Source organism: Geotrypetes seraphini, chromosome 4 (genome assembly GCF_902459505.1).
Source record: "Geotrypetes seraphini chromosome 4, aGeoSer1.1, whole genome shotgun sequence".
Classification (NCBI taxonomy): Eukaryota; Metazoa; Chordata; class Amphibia; order Gymnophiona; family Dermophiidae; genus Geotrypetes; species Geotrypetes seraphini.
This window is the reverse complement of record NC_047087.1, coordinates 279,508,564-279,527,836: the sequence shown is the minus strand read 5'-3', so window position 1 is coordinate 279,527,836 and position 19,273 is coordinate 279,508,564. Positions and strand designations below refer to the sequence as shown.

Sequence of the window (19,273 nt, the reverse complement as noted above, 5' to 3'; positions counted from 1 at the left end):
AGACATCTGAAAGGACAGAATAATTCCTTAAAATTCCATCCTTTACTGTGAGCAATTTGAACTGTGCTTTCTGCAAAACACTTGAGATCATATTCCATTGATGTCTAATGTGCCTGTAGACAAACTGGCAGCTACTGTCATTGTGTCCTTTTGTTTCTGTGTCATCTTGTTTCCTCATAATTTTTTTTTTTTTTAAACAATAAGTAAGTCCCTGTTATTAAACATAGCTGTTCTGTTTCTCTTGTCAATAAAATCTATAGGATATCCTCTTCTGAGCAAATGTTTGAGAACTTTTGCTTGTTTTTTTATATTCTCTGTCTGTCTGATCACAGATGATGATATGTTAAATAGTGAAAATGGAAGACTATCCTTCAGTGATCTGTCTTAACAAAAAATTCCTGTTTCTCTTTTTGATGAGCTGTAGTGAAGAAACCCTCCACCTCTTCTTTTTTAATAAAAAGTGTGGAGACAGAGATTGTGTCTGAATTCAAGAAGGCATGTGATAGGCACGTGAGATCTCTTAGAGAGAGGAAGAGATAATGGTTACTGCAAATGGACAGACTAGCTGGGCCATTTGGCCTTTATCGGCCATCATATTTCTATGTTTTTATCTACATGTAGGAAGGATATCTTATGCATATGGTAATGTATAGTGAACCTCAATCTCTCTGATTTATTTAAGCCAAGCATAAAAAGCTTGTAATTCCAGTTCTAGTGTGACAGATACTCTATTCCTAAACCTGTGGGTAGTCGGTCCCTTCTGACAAGAATTCTTGTAGGGAGCTTCGTTAGCATTCTTTTGCTCCACCTCCCATCCCTCTGGGCTGTCGTCCAATACCTCAGTTGTCTCTCTACAAGCAAGATAATAGGAGCTTGACTTTCCTGCTCGTGTTTATTTTCAGTCACATTTGGTCTTTTTTGCTAATTGTTTGGGACAGCTCTGGTTGTGGGAGAGCGCAGAATCTGAGATTGAGGGTCTACTTCCAAGGGGCAGACTACTTTGCAGTGCATCCACTTGGACAGTCTGCACTAATAGTTCAGGTGCACAGGGACTGTTGCCTTGGGAACAAAGCTCACCTCTAAGTTCATCTGCAGTGGACTTGAGTGCAGGCAGAGTGGCTCTGTGGCAGTTTTTTCGGTGACCCGTCAAATGCATGCACAACAATAGTGCCCCGACAAATGCGCTCTGACAATTGCACGCAAGACAAATGTGCGTACGGAATGGAAGATGACCCGTAAAATGCGCCATGACTGTGGATACTATTTTGTCTTTTTTAGGGTTACAAATTAACCCTTTTTTTTTTAGGGGGTGGGGTTGAGGTTAGGGGGAAACCCCCCCTCCTACACTTAAAACATTCACTTGTTATCTAGTGTAAGGTAAGGTTTACATCAGGATTATGGGAATCCTTTACATAATTGGATATCTGGAAGGCCCTGATTTGCTCAGACTCCTCAGCTCTAACACCAGAACCCCTAAATAATTGATTTTAAAAAGACACCCTCCCCCCCCCCTAATTTTGTTTTCCAGGCTGTCAGCCTGTTACTCACTGTGCTGTGCTATGTGCTGAGAGTTGCAAATGTGGAAGCTGCAAATAACTTCCAGAGAGAACCTCTGCCTCAACAAGCCTGGAATCTGAACTGCTTGTATCTTCGGAATGCCACTCAGACCCAACAAACTGGCCAGAGACCTCGACCCCCCCCACCATATCTTGCACATGCAAACAGGGGGAGGAAACCTGTCGGCCCTGATCCTGGAAAAACGGTACACTGACAAATGCACGCACGGACAAGAGCACACACGATAATTGCAGCCCATGAATCTGGCATAAGTGGATATCTTGAAGACCCTGATTTGCTCAGACTCCTCAAGCCCTGTCCCTTGGGGGAGGGGCTTGAGGCGCCCGAGTTATTTTGTATCGTGGAATTCCAAATTCAATTTTTAAATAGTTTATTGTTCACAATAAAATATCCCATACAGAACATCTTGTCTTCTCCCGCTGTGTTTCTATGTGTCATTTGTATCTTCGTAGGAATCTGTTGCTCTTCCTTTGTTGTTCTTTTTTTAATCCTACACACCCTTCCCAAGTTCCTCCCTAACATTGTCTCAGAATTTCACATCAATCAGTCTATAGTACTTCTCTCTTTTTTTTTAATCAAGTCCTGCATTTTAGAGGACAACTACCGTAAATTCTTTGGTTTCAGCTTCAGCACCAAAATTGGCATGAAATCTGTGTTTAGCTTTGTTTTGGTTTTGGCCAAAAATACCTGTGCATTTTTGGCCAGAACCAGAACTATGCCACACAGCCCCTTCTCCCTCTCTCCTCCACCAAAGAGTCATTCCCTCTCTCCCCCATAACTAGAGGCAAACCCTCTTGTGGGCTTTCCATGTTATTGGCTAGCTGGGGTAGGATCGATCCCCATTTGTTCCTGTCCATGCCTGCTCTTGCCTCAAAATGGCTTCCAGGACATCCAATGACAGCCATTTTGAGATTGAAACTGGCATAGGTAGAAGCAACTGAGGCAGGGATAAGTAGGAATCACTCCTGTCCCCATTAACTACCAATAATATGGAAGGCCTTGGAGGGGGCTGCCACTGTGGGTAGACTGGAGATGGATGGCTCTTTTTGGTTAGTTAGGGGAGTGGGAAGGGAGTAGGTGCTGTTCAGGGGGCAGGGCCAATTCTTGGCATTTCAGTCATAGATTTGGTTTTGGTAGAAGCCAAAGATCCTGATTTGTCTTGTTCTACGTTTAACTCGTGTAGAAAAAGCCCTATAAATGTGCCATACTCTGCTGTTTCTAAGAAATGGAGAATATTTGCCAGACCTCCCAACTGTTTGTTTGATACTTTCAAACAACCCGGGCTTACTAAGTACACCATCTCCTCCTGGTTGTCTGGTTGCATTATCCTCTAGTGTCAGCAGTTTGCAGCTAAAATTGGCACACATTGCCTCCGAGCCACAGAAGCCACAGTTGCTAACTTCTGAGCAATCTCCACTGAAGATATCTGCAAGGCTGTCATGTGATCTTTAGTAAAGAATGACATGGCAAGTTCCCACAGATAACCGCAGGAAACCATCTCCATGTCATTCTTTAAGGAGAGAGGGAAGAATCGGAGTATGAATGAATACAACCACTGACCCTCAAGCCTTGCATTAAAGAATGCAGGTATAGAAGGATTGAGGTTGAGATAGACACTACAGAATGACACGGGATTATTTCCCATAGTTATCCACGGGGGCGGGAATGGTGATGAATTTTGTCACCGTGTCATTCTCTAATCTTCAGCTTACACTGTCATCAGATGCTACTGCCTTGACTTCTTGTTTTCAAAGGACAAAACTGTAGCCAAGCAGTCCTGTGTAACTTCTTTGCTTTTTCTATCCACCCCCATCACTCCCTTGTGTCGCCTAGAAAGCCTCCAGATATAGGGGCAGATTCCCAAAACTAAAATCTGCCTTTAACGTGCTTGCTAAACCGGTTCCAGCTGGTTTAGCTTGCATATATTTTAGCGGCGGATTATCAAAACGGCTTACCAAGGTCTCTTCTGAGTTTTCTAGCAGTCTCCAATACTGCCATGCAAATGTAGTACAATGAGGTCATTAATATTAAAATGAGCACTCTGAGTGATTCTCTATAATCGCCAAGTGATTCTCTAACCTCGTTGTGCCACATCATTGCGGCCAAAATTTGCTGACAGGTCTGAGCTGTCATTAACTTACTTTCACAGCTCAGACCCCTCCCCTGTGCAAATTAAAATAAAAAATACACTGGGGAGGGGAAGACCCGCCGTTTTAAAGAGGTGGGCCTGCTGGCCGGAGGGAGTAGGTATCTCTCTGGCCAGCCATTGTAAGGAAGGGGGCGGGGGATCATCGGAGGCGGGGAGGGGGAGGGCGGGTTGCATGGCAGCAGGAGGGAGTGGCATCTCTCACACTGTCGGGGAGGGGGGTATGTTGCTACATGGTGGGAGGAAGTGAGTATTTCTCCCGCTGCCGGGGAGGTGGGGTTTTGGGTGGAGGGTTGCTTGACTTTGGTGGCTCAATTGTTAGGTTTTTGGCATTTATTTTGTGCATGTGTCCATCACTATCACCAGCGATGGGCACATGCAAATTTAGCAAATTTTCACTACTCTCCATGAACCTCATTTGCATGAGCATTTTGGAGAGAATGACTCTCTTTTCTAAAATTGCTACAGTAATGGCTGCGACAGCAGCCCATTAGTTTTTTTTTTTTTTAGTTCAATATTTTTTATTGATTTTTTGAAAAAATATAAGAAACAGTTCAAGTACATGGTATCAAAATATAAAACAAAACATTTAGTATAACAAATATTCAGTTACATTATGCAATGTAGAATTGAATCGTTTTAAAAGATCTAAAGTACTAGGACTGTTCATGAAAAAATAGTAAAAGAAAAGATAAGAGGAAAGAGAAATTGAAGGAAGAAAAAAAAAAGAAGAGGAAGAAGAAGAAGAGAGGAGTGTCTATGAAATAGATTGAACATATGAGTCCAGGAATTTCCAGGGTGATTTACATTGTATCAAATTTTTGGAAAGTCGAATTATATTTTTCTTTTCATAAGCATATGATTCAAATGTATGATACATGCTCAAAGAATTCCACCCATTAGTTTTAAACACAAATTTTTGAGCATCTAGCCCAGGGGTGCCCAAAAGGTCGATCGCAAGGGCAATGTGAGTCGATTGCAGAGTCCATCCAGGGTTCTGTGATAGACTCACATTGCCTTTGTGTTCTCCCTGTTTCCCAACACCATAAAATCCAGGCGAGTGCAGCCACTGCACAAGTGCCGGGCCCACAAGCCTACCCCCTCCCCATACATGAATTCTGATGTCGGAAAGGAAGTTCCGAGTCTGGATCTTCCTCTCCAAAGTCAGAATTGATGTTGGGGGTTGGGGGGAAGGCTTGTGGGCCTGGCACACGGTTGGAAGTGAAGTCATGGGAAGGAATAGAGGGGACTATGAAGGGATGAAGTGAATTGAAAGGGTTAATAGCTGGGACAGAGAATGTTGCTATGAAGATCCAGAAGTGTCTGAAAGCTCTAAAGGGAAGAGTCACAGATTGATGGAGACAGAAACTTGGAGTAGAGCTGTGGCAGAGAAGAAATAGGCTGTGAGGGTAACAGAAACTCAGAGAGGGAGCATATGCTGTAATGGGGGAAGGGAACTGAGAGAAAAATACATAATTTGGGAAATAAGAGAGCAGACAGGAGGAAGTGTTTGCTGGGGGCATTTGGCAATGGTGGAGGTAGCTTGGGGGGCAGGGAGAGAGAAAGAAAAAAAGAAAGAGGGGCAAAGAAAGAAAGAGGAGGAGGGCAGGGAGAGAGAAAGAAAAAGTTGGACTCATGGAGGGACAGAGAGAGATGTTGGTTGGGGAATGAAATGAGGTCTGGAGGAGAGGAAGTAGGTAGGAGGCAGAAAGAAGGGAAGAAATATTGGATGCATAGTCAGAAAGAAGTGCAATCAGAGACTCATGAAATCACCAGACAACAAAGGTAGGGAAAATGATTTTATTTTCAATTTAGTGATCAAAATGTGTCTGTTTTGAGAATTTATATCTTCTGTCTATATTTTCCACTATGGCCCCCTTTTACTAAACTTCAATAGCGGTTTTGAGCGTCGGCAGCAGCACAGGTCATTCAGCGCAGCTCCCTGCACTAAAAACCGCTATCACGGTTTAGTAAAAGGAGAGGGGGGTATATTTGTCTATTTTTGTATAGTTGTTATTGAGGTGACAGTGTGTTTTTAAATTTTAATGTTGGTAGATCATTTTGACTTGGTCATTTTAAAAGTAGCTCGCAAGCCAAAAAAGTGTGGGCACCCCTGATCTAGCCTATAGTAATCCTTGGCTTTTGAATCATCATACAGTGTGCTACATCTCCCCTACCAGTCTGCAGAGAAAAGAGTTGCTAACCTGTAATGGAGGTACTCTGTACTCAGCAAGAGAATGCAGTCAAGCTAACCTGCCATACAGCCTTTCTATAAGAATACAGGTTCACTTATCACACAATCTAACTAGCTACAGAGTGAGGGGAGGAGGAGCACTACCAAGTGTGGGAATGCATGCATATGCCCAGGACAAGCCAAAAACTTAATCCATCAGAGGATATTACTATACCATGTGGCTGCTTTTCTCTGCTGTGTACAGAGGATCCCTGTTACAAGTAAGCAACCCTCCCTGTTGTCTTCAAGTCTACAGTAAAACTTTGACTGAATTGTATTGTTTTTTTTACTGGTTGCTATGTGTACTGCAAACTAATCTGTTGCTGTGGGCAGGGCTAGATTAAGACCTTGGGTGTACTTGGATCCAAAGTTTTTAGTGAGGCCCAGTCATATGCTCAGGATTTAAGAAGTTAGGATTGACAATCCTGGTTTCTGTTTTTTGGAGATGAGAGGAATTCTACTGATTTTTACATTTATATCTGAAAACTAGAAGGATAAACAACAAGTCTGGAGATATATATATATCAGGGCAGCGAACCTTTCCAGGCTTAACTAGGAGAAGGATTGTATCTAACTCTTGGGCATCTATACAGGCTAGCTTCAACCACAGTGGCATCTAGGGAAATCGGGCCTGTTACTACAACAACTCTGCTGCAACAGTCTAACATTTACTGTCTATTGAGGTAGAGAAATACTGACATCTGTTATACCGGCAATATTATTAGAACCTTAGTGGATTTTTTTTCTCTACTTCCATCTGCTGATAAAGGGACATAGCAGCAGATGGAAGTAGAGAAAAAAATCCACTAATAATATCGCCAGTATAACAGATGTCAGTATTTCTCTACCTCAATAGACAGTAAATGTTAGACTGTTGCAGCAGGGTTGTTGTAGTAACAGGCCCGATTCCCCTAGATGCCACTGTGGTTGAAGTTAGCCTGTATAGATGCCCAAGAGTTAGATACAATCCTCCTAGTTAAGCCTGGAAAGGTTCGCTGCCCTGAGCCTTAGCCCAAGAGCCTTACTTCAGCTAGGCTGTCTGGCAATGATCTCTACAGGGCCTTGCCAGAAAGGTACTCTCCTACCTCCCCTTTCGTCCCCCTCCAGAATAAAAAATTTATGTGGGGCTCCATTAACTTTTATTCCCTTGCTAAGAGAATAAAATTACTTAAAACAACCAAACAAAAAGCACAATGTCTGTCAGGCAGAAGGATTAAATTACAGAAGCAGCTGTCTCTGCCTAAACAAGAACTTGGAAATTCCTGGCTCTTGCAGCATCAGGGAAGGGCCGACAAAAGTAGTGGTTATTTTTAGAGGTGTCTTTACTGTGACCGAGATCCATATTTTTTTGAGTGGCAGCTTTCAAGAGAGGCTTCTGGTATAGGGTTACTAGACATCAGGATTTCCCTGGACATGTCCTCCTTTTGAGGACATGTCTGGGTGGCTGGATGGCTTTTCAAAACCCGTCACTTTGCATGCGCGGACTTCCTTGCTGCCTGACAAGAGAAGGCCGCCGGGGGAGGGGGGGGCGCAGGGCTAGGGGTCCGGATCTGGGACCACCATAGAACCTCTAGTTTTCAGCAGGAATGGTGGTCATTTTGGCCCAATGCTGAAAAGCTTACTGTGCAAGTTAGACTGGTTGTAGCCATTCTAGCTTACAAGTTATTGCAGCCTCCTATGCACAAAAGAGTTCCCGGTGGTTTTACTGATCACAGTAGCAGCCACCAAGAATCCTATGCAAATGCATTGCAAGAAGCTCATTAGTTATAACATGACCACTCCATATAAGGAACTTCACCTTTCAGCATGCAAAATTTTCCGGTAAGTTTGGAGCTGTCAGTAGCAGGAGGGTGACTTCAGTAGGATCAGTTTGCTTGAATTTAAAAAGTCTGCAAGAGTGGCCATAGACAACACACATACACACACACTCTCTCCAAAATTGTTTTGGAATTCAAAAAAAGATTGCTGAACCCTGCAAGTTTTTTGGTTTTTTTCCCCCCGGCTGCTGTTTGGAGCTACGGCGATCACAGCCCTGCACTCTACTGGGTCTACCACTCAGCTCTTTTGCACAGGTGCCAGGCATGGTCCTCCCTCACATAAACGGCGTGGATATAATTTGCATGCTGTTTGTGTGGAGCATTATCTGGTAAGCTAAAATTGCTCTGTCACTAGGTGTTTTCTGGGCAGTGCATCTAGGGTTATCAGAAGTCCGGATTTACCCGCATGGCTTTTGTTCATTATTTTGAAAAACTTTGAGCTGGGAATGGCATCAGGAGGGCCTCTATTCATGTTCAGATGCAAGCGGTGACGTTATCGCGTCACACCTGTGCATGTGCAGTTGCCTTCCTGATGCCCCTCTGAACAAGTGAACAGGTTGAAGGGGTGGGGCTGGAGCAGAATGGGGCGTGACTCAGGTGGAACTTGGCTGGGGGCATGGCCATGGATCCAGATTTTACTTTTTTTTTTCCCCTCCATGATTTTGTGGTAATTAAATGCAGAAGTCCTTTTATCATAGCTGCCTTGTACTACTATATTGTTAGTTTGATAAATACTCATGTGCCATAAATGTGCAAGAGGCAAATCTCAATTGCAAGGAAACGCTGGAATAAGAGGGCATAGGATGAAGATGAAAGGGGATAGATTTAGAAGTAACCTCATAAAATACTTTTTCAGTGGAAAGGGTGATGAATGCTTGAATGGCCTCCCAGTGGTGGAGACAAAACATGTATTTGAATTCAAGAAAGCTTGGGACAAGTACATTGGGAGAGGAGGGGATAGTAGATGGCATGGGGAGAAGAGGGGATGATAGCTGGCATGGTTAGGCAGACTAGATAGACCATATGCTCTTTATCTGTCTTCATGTTTCTATCTGTCTATGTTTTCTAAGATTCTGAATCAATTAAGTGTCTTTTTATGCAGTGCAATTGTCAAGAACTAGGGATTATCTTCAGCTGCTTGGTTTTATTGCAGCGATGGTAGGGATGATGCTGTGAGTCAGACAAAGGAATAAGCTCTAGTAAACAGTCATAACCCAAGATGTGCAAACAGTCAATTTATTAGCAGCAGTCAAGAAAAGATGTAACAGTTGGACTCAAATGCACTTGATACAACTGTGTTTGTATCAAGGTGATTTGCGCCTGTGTCAGGAGTCAACCAATTTGTCCTTTTGTGGAGGCTTCAGATAAACATTTTAGTAAGTTCTTATAGTTCTAGGCTTTCCTGTTAATGACTTCACATGTTACTTTTGAGGTGGTCCCCTCACTTTCAGAAATTAATTGCTTGTCTCTTCCAATTTCAGTTTTTTCAGACAACTAACTTGGTGGGTTGTTCCACATCTATTCAGGGACATCCCTCTGGTGTTCCTGGACTGGACAATTTCATTGACCAGTATCTATATGCAGTGTTGGGAAGCCCATTGCATAGAATTTTGGTCTAGAGGTGTTGGTCAGCCAAGGAAACTTTGGCTTATCAATTTGTTTAGAAGCAAGGACAATTTTGTTGGCTTATGCTATACTTGTGTTTCTTCTGCGTCTGGAGGAGAGAGTGGTACAAGTTTTGTCAGACAGTTCAATATATTCATTAACGACCTGGAGGCGGGAACAAAATGTGAAGTCATTAAATTTGCGGATGACACCAAACTATACAGCAGGGTTAAAACCATGGTAGACTGCGAAGATCTCCAAAAGGATTTGACGACACTGGAAGAGTGGGCCAAAAAGTGGCAAATGAGCTTCAACATAGGGAAATGCAAGGTCATGCATGTAGGGAAAAAGAACCCGATGTTCACTTACAAAATGGGGGGATCATTGCTAGGGGTAAGTAACCTTGAAAGAGACCTGGGAGTGATGGTAGACACAACATTGAAGGCGTCGGCACAGTGCGCCACAGCCTCAAGGAAAGCAAACAAAATGTTGGGTATCATTAACAAGGGTATCAGGATGAAGGAAGTCATCCTGCCACTGTATCGTACAATGGTGCGCCCGCATCTGGAATACTGTGTCCAGTACTGGTCACCGTACCTCAAGAAGGACATGGCAGTACTTGAGGGAGTCCAGAGAAGAGCAACTAAGCTGATAAAGGGTATGGAAAATCTCTCATATACTGACAGACTAAAAAAGTTGGGGCTGTTCTCCCTGGAGAAGCAGAGACTTAGAGGAGACATGATAGAAACCTTCAAGATCCTTAAGGGCATAGAAAAAGTGGACAGGGACAGAATTTTCAAATTATGGGGAACCACAAGTACAAGGGGGCACTCGAAGAAATTGAAAGGGGTCAGGTTTAGAACAAATGCTAGGAAGTTCTTTTTCACCCAGAGGGTGGTGGATACATGGAACGCACTTCTGGAGGCTGTGGTAGGCAGAAGCACGTTACAGGGCTTCAAAGAAGGTTTGGATAGGTTCCTAGAGGACAAAGGGATTGAGGGGTACAGATAGGAGTAGAGGTAGGTTATAGGGATAGGAGTAGAGGTAAGTTATAGAAATAGTCAGGGACCACTGCTCAGGCAATAGGCCTGATGGGCCGCCGCGGGAGCGGACCGCTGGGCGATCTGGACTTCTGGTCTGCCTCAGCGGAGGCAACTTCTTATGTTCTTAACAGTATGGTATGGGGAAACAAGGGGGCAACTGTGTAACTAGGTGCCCTCTTTTAGGCACTATGATGCCACACAAGGGGACCCTATTCTATAACATTGCATGTTAATACTTTTAAAATTAATAGAAGAAAATATTTTTTTCATTCAACAAAGCTCTGGAAATTATTGTCAGAGGATTTGGTAACAGCAGTTAGCATATCTGGGTTTAAAAAAAAAGAATTTTGGAAAAGTTCCTGGAGGAAAGTTCATAATCTGCTATTAAGATAGACATGGGGAAAGCTACTACTTATTAGAGAATGACACGGGGAGCGATCCCCGCAGCGAACCGCTGCGTGGCTGTGGTTTGGCTGCGGGTTATGGTGACCTCATTAGCAAATCGCCGCAGACGTGGGGACAAATCCTTTCACCGCCCGCAAAAACGGTGAATAGATTTGTCCCCGCAGGCCAATGTCCCCCCTTCTAGGAACCGCTATTTACCTGTGTTTCACCTGCACGTTGCCGCATTGACTCCGCCCCCCAATATACTGGCTCCTCATTTGTCAGATCAACCCTTCCTGCCAATAGAACCCGCCCCCCCCCCCGACGATCGCCGGCAGGAAGGTGCTCAGCCCTTCATGCCGACAGAACCAGCCCTCCCCAACGATCGCGGCAGGAGGGTACCCATCCCCTCCTGCCTACCCCAACCCCCCCCCAACGGCCCTCCCGACGATCGCAGCAGGAGGATATCCAACCCCTCCTGCCAGCTCCCCAACAGCCCCCCTATGATCACTGGTAGGAGGGTGCCCAACCCCTCCTGCCGGCCCCCCCAACGGCCCCCTATATCGCCAATAGGAGGGTGCCCAACCCCTCCTGCCGGACCCTCCCCCAACAAACCCCGCCATCCCGAAACACCACCCTTAGTCTTACTTTCCAAGTTGGACCGGACAGCTCCTCGCTCGTCTGGCCAGCAGGCCTGCCTCCGTCCAAATGAGGTGGGCCCGCCCCTCCCCTCCCCAACCCACAGGATCCTAGGGCCTGATTGGCCCAAGCACCTAAGGCCCCTCCTATAGCGGGAGTGGCTTTAGGTGCCTAGACCAATCAGGCCCTAGGATCCTGTGGGTTGGGCAGGGTAGGGGCGGGCCCGCCTCATTTGGACGGAGGCAAGCCTGCTGGCCATACGTGTGAGGAGCCGTCTGGTCCAACTTGGAAAGTAAGACTAAGGGGGTTCCGGGGTGGGAGGGTTCGTTAGGGGGGGGTCCAGCAAGAGGGGTTGGGTACCCTCCTGCCGGCGATCTTAGGGGAGGCCATTGGGAGGACCGGCAGGAGGGGTTGGGTACCCTTCTGCTGCGATTGTCGGGAGGGCCGTTGGGGGGGGTCTACAGGAGGGGTTGGATGCCCTCATGCCGTGATCGCTGGGGGGAGGGGAGACTTGCAGCCGTACATGTCGTGTTTGTTTTTGTATAGTTATTAACTAATATTTAACTAAGTTTTAAAGTTTTAAAGAATGTTTCCTTTATACGTAAATAAAGAAAAGTATTTAAAATCGTACCCGTTTGAGGCTTTTATATATGCAGCGGTGACGGTGACGGGGCGGTGAATGGGGTTGCAGTGGCGGTGACGGGGCGGTGAATGGGGTGGCAGTGGCGGTGACGGGGCGGTGAAGGGAATGGCGGTGACGGGGCGGTGCAGAGGATGGTGAGACGGGGACGGGGCGGTGACGGGGACCAATTTTTTCACCGTGTCATTCTCTACTACTTATCCCTGGAATCGGTGGCATGGAATTTTGCTACTGTTTGGGATACTGCCAGATACTTGTGACCTAGATTGGCCACTGTTGGAATCAAGATACTGGGTTAGATGGACCATTGTTTTGACTCATTATGGCTATGCTCTTGTTCTTATAACAGCACCATTGTAACCAAGTATTGATTTACGCTTTAACCTTATTCACATGTCTGTATTTACACCAACTGCAGTTGGCATAAATGTTAAGCAAATGAAAGCCTAATTTTAAAGTATTCTATAACTTGCATGCATAAGTGGCAACTCTACCAATCCCCTCTCCCAGATCTCTATGTGCTATGTGACTTAGACATACAGAATAGTACTTGGTCACTTTGCTGCTACTTTTGCCTGAAAATGCTTATATACATTTACACGTGCAAGTGGCATGTAAATCTGGGTGTTTTATATAATTGCCTTGGAGTGCATTGATGTAAGAACATAACATAAGAACATAAGCAATGCCTCTGCTAGGTCAGATCTGGCGGCCCAACAGGTCCAGGACCTGTGCAGTAATCCTCTTATCTATACCCCTCTATCCCCTTTTCCAACAGGAAATTGTCCAATCCTTTCTTAAACCCCAGTACCGTACTGTGCCCTATTACGCCCTCTGGAAGCACATTCTAGGTGTCCACTAGAGAATGACACGGGGAAAAAATCTGTGCCCGTCACCGCCTCGTCCCCGTCCCACCATCCTCTGCACCACCCCGTCACCGCCGTTCCCTTCACCGCCCCGTCACCGCCACCGCCATCCCTTTCACCGCCCCGTCACCGCCACTGCCATCCCATTCACCGCCCCGTTACCATCACCGCAGCATGCATAAAAGCCTCAAACAGGTATGATTTTATATGCTTATCTTTATTAACGTATTCCCATGGGTTACATACTGAACATGTGCTGGATTCCTCCATTCTTGCAGCACATGTTCAGGAATAGGATTCAGTAACCCATGGGAATGGACACAGCACACTACTACACTAGTACTCAGATTTTTTTTAAAAAAAGAACCAGCTCAGCCAGACTCCCGTCTCCAACCGGTCAAAGAATCCCCCCCCCCCCCACACCTGCCGTCGCCAACTCTGGGCAGGCAAGTAGTAGGAAAGTGTGCACCTTACCTCTACTTGTAGCGCCGAAGTTTTCAATGAAATTTCAGCTCCTCCAAGTCTGCAGCAGTGACTCCTCTCCAATCCAGGCAGCGACTCCAAAACAAATCCTGGGTTTGCCTCTCAGCTCCGAAATCCCCCGATTTCCAATCGCTACTGCAACCCATTAAATATCATGTGTAGCAGTAGTGATTGGTCCCCTTCTTGAGCAGGAAAGAACTGACTAATGAGGAGCCAGAATATTGAAGGGGGCGGAGTCAGGCAACGTGCAAGTCAGGTGGAGAGAGACGAGTTGGAGGAGGCCACATGGCCGACAAGCATGGCCGCCGGAAAAAAATCAGACACCCGTCCCGAAGTGAACCGAACACACGGTGAAGACCCGGTAAATCGCGGTATGTAGAAGGGGATACATTTGCCTGCGGGAACAAATCTTTTCACCGTTTTTGCGGGCGGTAAAAACTTTTGTCCCCGTGTCTGCAGTGATTTGGCTATGGAGTCTCCATAGCCCGCAGCCAAACCGCAGCCATGCCGTGGTTCCCCGCGGGGATCGCTCCCCATGTCATTCTCTAGTGTCCACCACACGTTGGGTAAAGAAAAACTTCCTAGCATTTGTTTTGAATCTGTCCCCTTTCAATTTTTCCAAATGGCCTCTTGTTCCTTTATTTTTCGAAAGTTTGAAGAATCTGCACCTCTCCACTCTCTATGCCCTTCATGATCTTGTAAGTCTCTATCATATCCCCTCTAAGTCTCCTCTTCTCCAGGGAAAAGAGTCCCAGTTTCTCCAATCTCTCAGCGTATGAAAGGTTTTCCATACCTTTTATCAGACTTGTCGCTCTCCTCTGAACCCTCTCGAGTATCGCCATATCTTTCTTAAGGTATGGCGACCAATATTGGACGCAGTACTCCAGATATGGACGCACCATCGCCCGATACAACGGCAGGATAACTTCTTTCGTTCTGGTAGTAATACCCTTCTTGATTATGCCTAGCATTCTATTCGCTCTCTTAGCGGCCGCTGCGCACTGTGCCGTCTGCTTCATTGTCATGTCCACCATTACCCCCAAGTCCCTTTCTTGGGTACTCTCATTCAATAACATCCCTCCCATCATATAGCTGTACCTTGGGTTTCTGTTTCCCACATGTAGTACTTTACATTTCTCAACGTTGAACTTCATCTGCCATCTTGTCACCCATTCCCCTAATTTGTTCAAGTCCCTTTGTAATTCTTCGCAGTCCTCTTTAGTCCGAGCTCCACTAAATAGTTTGATGTCGTCCGTGAATTTTAGTATCTCGCACTTCATCCCTGTTTCCAGATCATTTATAAATATATTAAATAGCAGTGGTCCGAGCACCGAGCCCTCGGAACACCACTCGTGACTCTTCTCCAGTCAGAGTAGTGGCCCTTCACTCCTACCCTCTGTTTCCTACCCGCCAACCAATTTCTGATCCATCGATGTATGTCTCCTTACATCCCATGGTTCTTCAGTTTCCGAAGTAGGCATTCATGGGGTATCTTGTCAAAGGCTTTTTGGAAGTCTAGGTATTTGATGTCTATGGGGTCTCCTCTGACCATCCGTTTATTAATTCCTTCGAAGAAGTGCAATAAGATCGTTAGGCACGATCTCCCCTTGCAGAATCCATGCTGGCTGGTTATCAGAAGTTTGTTTCTTTCAAAATGTTCATCGATGTTATCTTTTATCAGTGCTTCCGCCATTTTCTCCGGAACTGAGGTCAGACTCACCGGTCTGTAGTTTCCCGGGTCACCTCTTGATCCCTTTTTAAAGATGGGCGTAACGTTGGCTATCTTCCAATCCTCCGGGATCACTCCTGTTTTCAGGGATAGATTGAAAATTTGCTGCAATAGTTCCGCTATTTCCTCCTTTAGTTCCTTCAGAATCCTTGGATGGATTCTGTCGGGACCCGGGGATTTGTCAGTTTTTAATTTTTCTATCTGCCTGCGTATGTCTTCAAGGCTCACTTCCATGGATGTTAATTTTTCTGCTTGATCTCCATTGAAGATTTGCTCAGGTTCCGGTATGTTGGTTGTGTCTTCATTTGTAAATACAGATGAAAAGAACATGTTAAGTTTTTCTGCACTTCTTTCTCCTCTTTCACCACTCCCTTCCTGTGTCCGTTGTTCAGCGGTCCCATCTTTGGAGATTCATGAACTCTCTGCTTAGACAAAGGATAATCTCTTTGTGATCTCAGCTGTGCATATTGCAGGAGTGGACAATGTTCAGGCAGATTCTCAGCAGATATCAGCTGAACGCAGGAGAATGAGAACTGTTCAGCAGCTTTTTACCTGGCAGTGGAATGGCAAGAAACTCCTGTTTTTGACCATCTTAGATAAGACGGAATGCAAAATGACCACTTTTCCTTCAATCCCAAAAAGGAGCCAGGAGTGTTTGAGCTTGATGCTTTGGTGTGGCCATGATGGGAGTGTTGACCGCTGTATATCTTTTCTCTTTGGCTGCTAATAGCTCAAGTAATGCACAAGATAGTGTTGGCAATCCTGGGTTCCCAGTGGGAAGTGTGAATGCATTTTTCCTGCAGGAAAAAAGTATGGATGTAGATTTGTGGGACAATTCTTGGGGTTGAATCCAAGGAAGATACCCACTTATTAGGAATGCCAGGCATGATGGGGTTGGTCTGGGAACTGTCTGTTGGCTTATTTTCAAATGCACAGTTATTGCCAATCATTTAAGATCATCTCAGGGAGCTCTTTCCCCAGTTCTACTCCCTAGACCAGGCCTTTCTGTCTACCCTGCCTGCTTATAACAAACTATCGGGGTGGTACAGGTTAGGAAAGGACTAGATGGCCACTGACTGGAGAGCTCTGTTGGGGGAGGAGGTAACTGTAGAAGATAGGCCTGCTAGTTTTATCACAACCACTTGGGCCACTCTGAATGTCAGACTCCATGAGATGCAATTAAAGATCCTACACAAGGCCTAGATTACAAGATGCAAAGGAAAACAGATGGGCTTGTGGCAGGATGATACTAAAACATTAGTATGTAAGGGAATTGAAGTGGAGCCGAGTGCACAGGCATCTGCTCTGAAGCAAGCCATCATGTGACCCTCCCTTCATGGTGATTCTAATAGCTCTAGATCAGTGATCTCAAACCCTTTGCAGAGCCACATTTTGGATTTGTAGGTACTTGTAGGGCCTCAGAAAAAATAATGTCTTATTAAAGAAATGACAATTTTGCATGAGGCCGCATGTGGCCCCTGGGCCGTGAGTTTGAGACCACTTTTAGTTTGTGGTCCTGTATTTGCATAGGGTTCATTGTGTGGCCAAGGCCAGGTGTTCTGGTAGGAATGGATGTTGAGAAGCACTATTGGCATCATGGCTCCAAGTAAGAAGATATTTGTTGGCTCTCCTTTTGGACCCAAAAAGGCCCTCGCTTGTAGCTGCCTCAAAACTCCCCCAAAAGCACTAGTGAAACATGGCACATGTTGGCATTTGGTCCCCTTAAAATATTAAGATAAGTTTACTTTAAAAAGTTAAATTTTTAAATGTTTAAAGTTTTTCGTAGAATAGTTTTAAAAGACTAAAATGTAACCTATGAAGAGGCAGGCAAGTCATGGGTGAATCGTTATCCGTGTAAAAAGTCACCACTGAGGTCTTTCTAAAAACATTTAGGTGCTCATTTTCAAAGCACTTAAAAAGTTACACAGTAACATATGTAACTTTTATATCTATGCGCTTTGAAAATGAGCCTCTTGCTATTTCATGGAAGAGAAGTGCTGTTTGCAGCAATTCCTGAAACTGGCTGGCAACCAGAGGCAAGGGCTCCAGGTTCAATCTCTTCCACTGAAATTAAGAATGTTAGCAGGGATGTGGGGGGAGGGGGAGGGAGAGGTCAGTCATTGCAACTTTTAGGCAAAGGACTCCCTTTGAAGCTGAATGTACTAACTAACCTGTATCCCAAGGAAGAACATTAATATGAGCCAGAGAACTTTAAATATAGGGGTCCTTTTATCAAGCTGCGGTAGGGGGTTTAACACGTGTAATACTGCGCGTTAAAACCGCCTGCCGCGCTAGCTGTGGCGTTAGTTTTTTAGCCGCCCGCGGGGGTTAGCGCGTGATGAAATGTCCGACGCGCTAACCCCGCTAGCGCGGCTTGATAAAAGAACCCCATAGTTCACGTAAAGCATTAAGATTCAATTCACTTGTATGAAGCATTTCTGTTAGTAGTACTGTTGCACTTGTTGTTCAGACAGGTAGCTTAATCATTTAGAAAAAGATGCATATTGCAAATGGAAGCGCTTTTGATTCTGAAATTTTTTATTTTATTTATTAATATTTTTTTTTTAGATGACAAATTTTTCAAAGTCAGGGTGGATTCTTCTTTAATTTAATTATGTCTGGCCTTAGACTGCTTTGGCGACTCTCTGCTCTTTAGTTCCCAGCTCTGTGGTCTCCTTTTCTGCTTACACAGTCAAGTTCTGATGACATAACGGCTTGAAGGTTTCACTCTGAAGGTGGGAGAGAGGAAAGAGAAGGCTGATCATCTCCCCAGTGTGGGGCACTTAGCTGCTTATTACCCATAACATGGACCCTGAGGACATGTAATTGGTGTGGGTGAGAAACATGACCCACAGTTCATGCTGCTCTGGTGGGTTCTAATAAAGTTATATCTCTCACTAATCCAAGAAGCAGGCTGTGATCTGAGAATGATTGCCAGCCCATTTTGTGTGCATGTACATTTTAAATTTTGCTCACTAAGCAAAATGGAGGTTCTCTTGTCACAGATCATTTCTCTCATCGTAAGGAGAAATCAGTTTAGATTATCGATCTGAATAAGCTAGCTATGATGTTGCTCTTCAGTCAAGTGACCCTTCAAAATCTCTTACTAATAAGGAATTTGACCCTTCATAAGCCTATTCATTCAGTAACGGTGAATTCAAAATAAAGACTTATGAGTAGGTAATTGTTAGATTCATTGTATGATTGATTTGTTTTGCAGCTACTTTTCACTCTCTCACTGATGACATTTCATTCTGTAAGGTATTTGGCACGAGTTGGGGATCTGGAAGCTACAGACACGCAGAACCCCCAGCTAAATTATGGGGTGGTGGTTGATTGTGGCAGCAGCGGCTCCCGTGTGTACGTTTATTTCTGGCCTCCCCACAATGGGAATCCTCACGATCTTCTGGATATCAAACAGATGAGAGATGAGAATAGCAAGCCAGTTGTCAAGAAAATCAAACCAGGTACAACACCTCTCTCCACCCCACCCCACCATGTCCTGTCAAGCTGAGTACATGAGCAAGCATTCCACCAGGAGTACAAAATGATGTTCGGGGTTTTTTTTTTTTTTTTTTTAAAAGGAACCAGTCTGAAGGTTTTTTTTACTTAAAACAAACAAGTGAAAAAACACCAAACATTCCACCAGTTCTGGATGGGAGGTTAAATCGGAATCTGGTTTATGTGATCATGCTATAATAGAAAAAGTTTGCAGAGTGCAGTTTGAAAACCAGAATACAGTGTTCCCCTGGTCATTCGCGATTTGTGGTCCCAGTCATTCACGGTATTCTCCAACTGGGACTTCCTGTGCTAAAGTCGGGCTTCACCAATCAGGAGCTGCGTGTCAAAACAGCTTCTGATTGTTGAAGCCTGATTTTAGTGCAGGAAGAGACAGTCGGAGCATACTGCGAGTGATTTCCTTCACTCGCCGGCCTTCCAACTGCCCTATCCTGCCTCTCCAGCTGCCCTCTCCTGCCTCCCCAGGTGAAAAACTATTCGCGGTTTTTCGATATTTGCGGGGGTTCCTGGAACTAACTCCCTCGAATATCGGGGAAGTACTGTATTGGAAGATGAAAAAAGAACCTCCTCCCCTAAGTACGATTACTACTA

General features: G+C 45.0%; 1 protein-coding gene across 4 annotated transcripts in view; it reads left to right on the top strand.

Moving 5' to 3' along the window:
- The window catches only part of ENTPD7 (ectonucleoside triphosphate diphosphohydrolase 7), a 62,018-nt gene that overhangs the window by 6,237 nt on the left and 36,508 nt on the right, over positions 1-19,273 (top strand). For 3 of the 4 annotated variants that reach the window (XM_033943824.1, XM_033943825.1, XM_033943826.1), the window contains exon 4: positions 18,425-18,630. In XM_033943824.1, the coding sequence (XP_033799715.1) occupies positions 18,425-18,630 (206 nt within the window). Of the gene's footprint in view, positions 1-17,904; positions 18,033-18,424; positions 18,631-19,273 lie in introns of those variants that run through there. The other variant, XM_033943827.1, reaches the window with a different exon arrangement.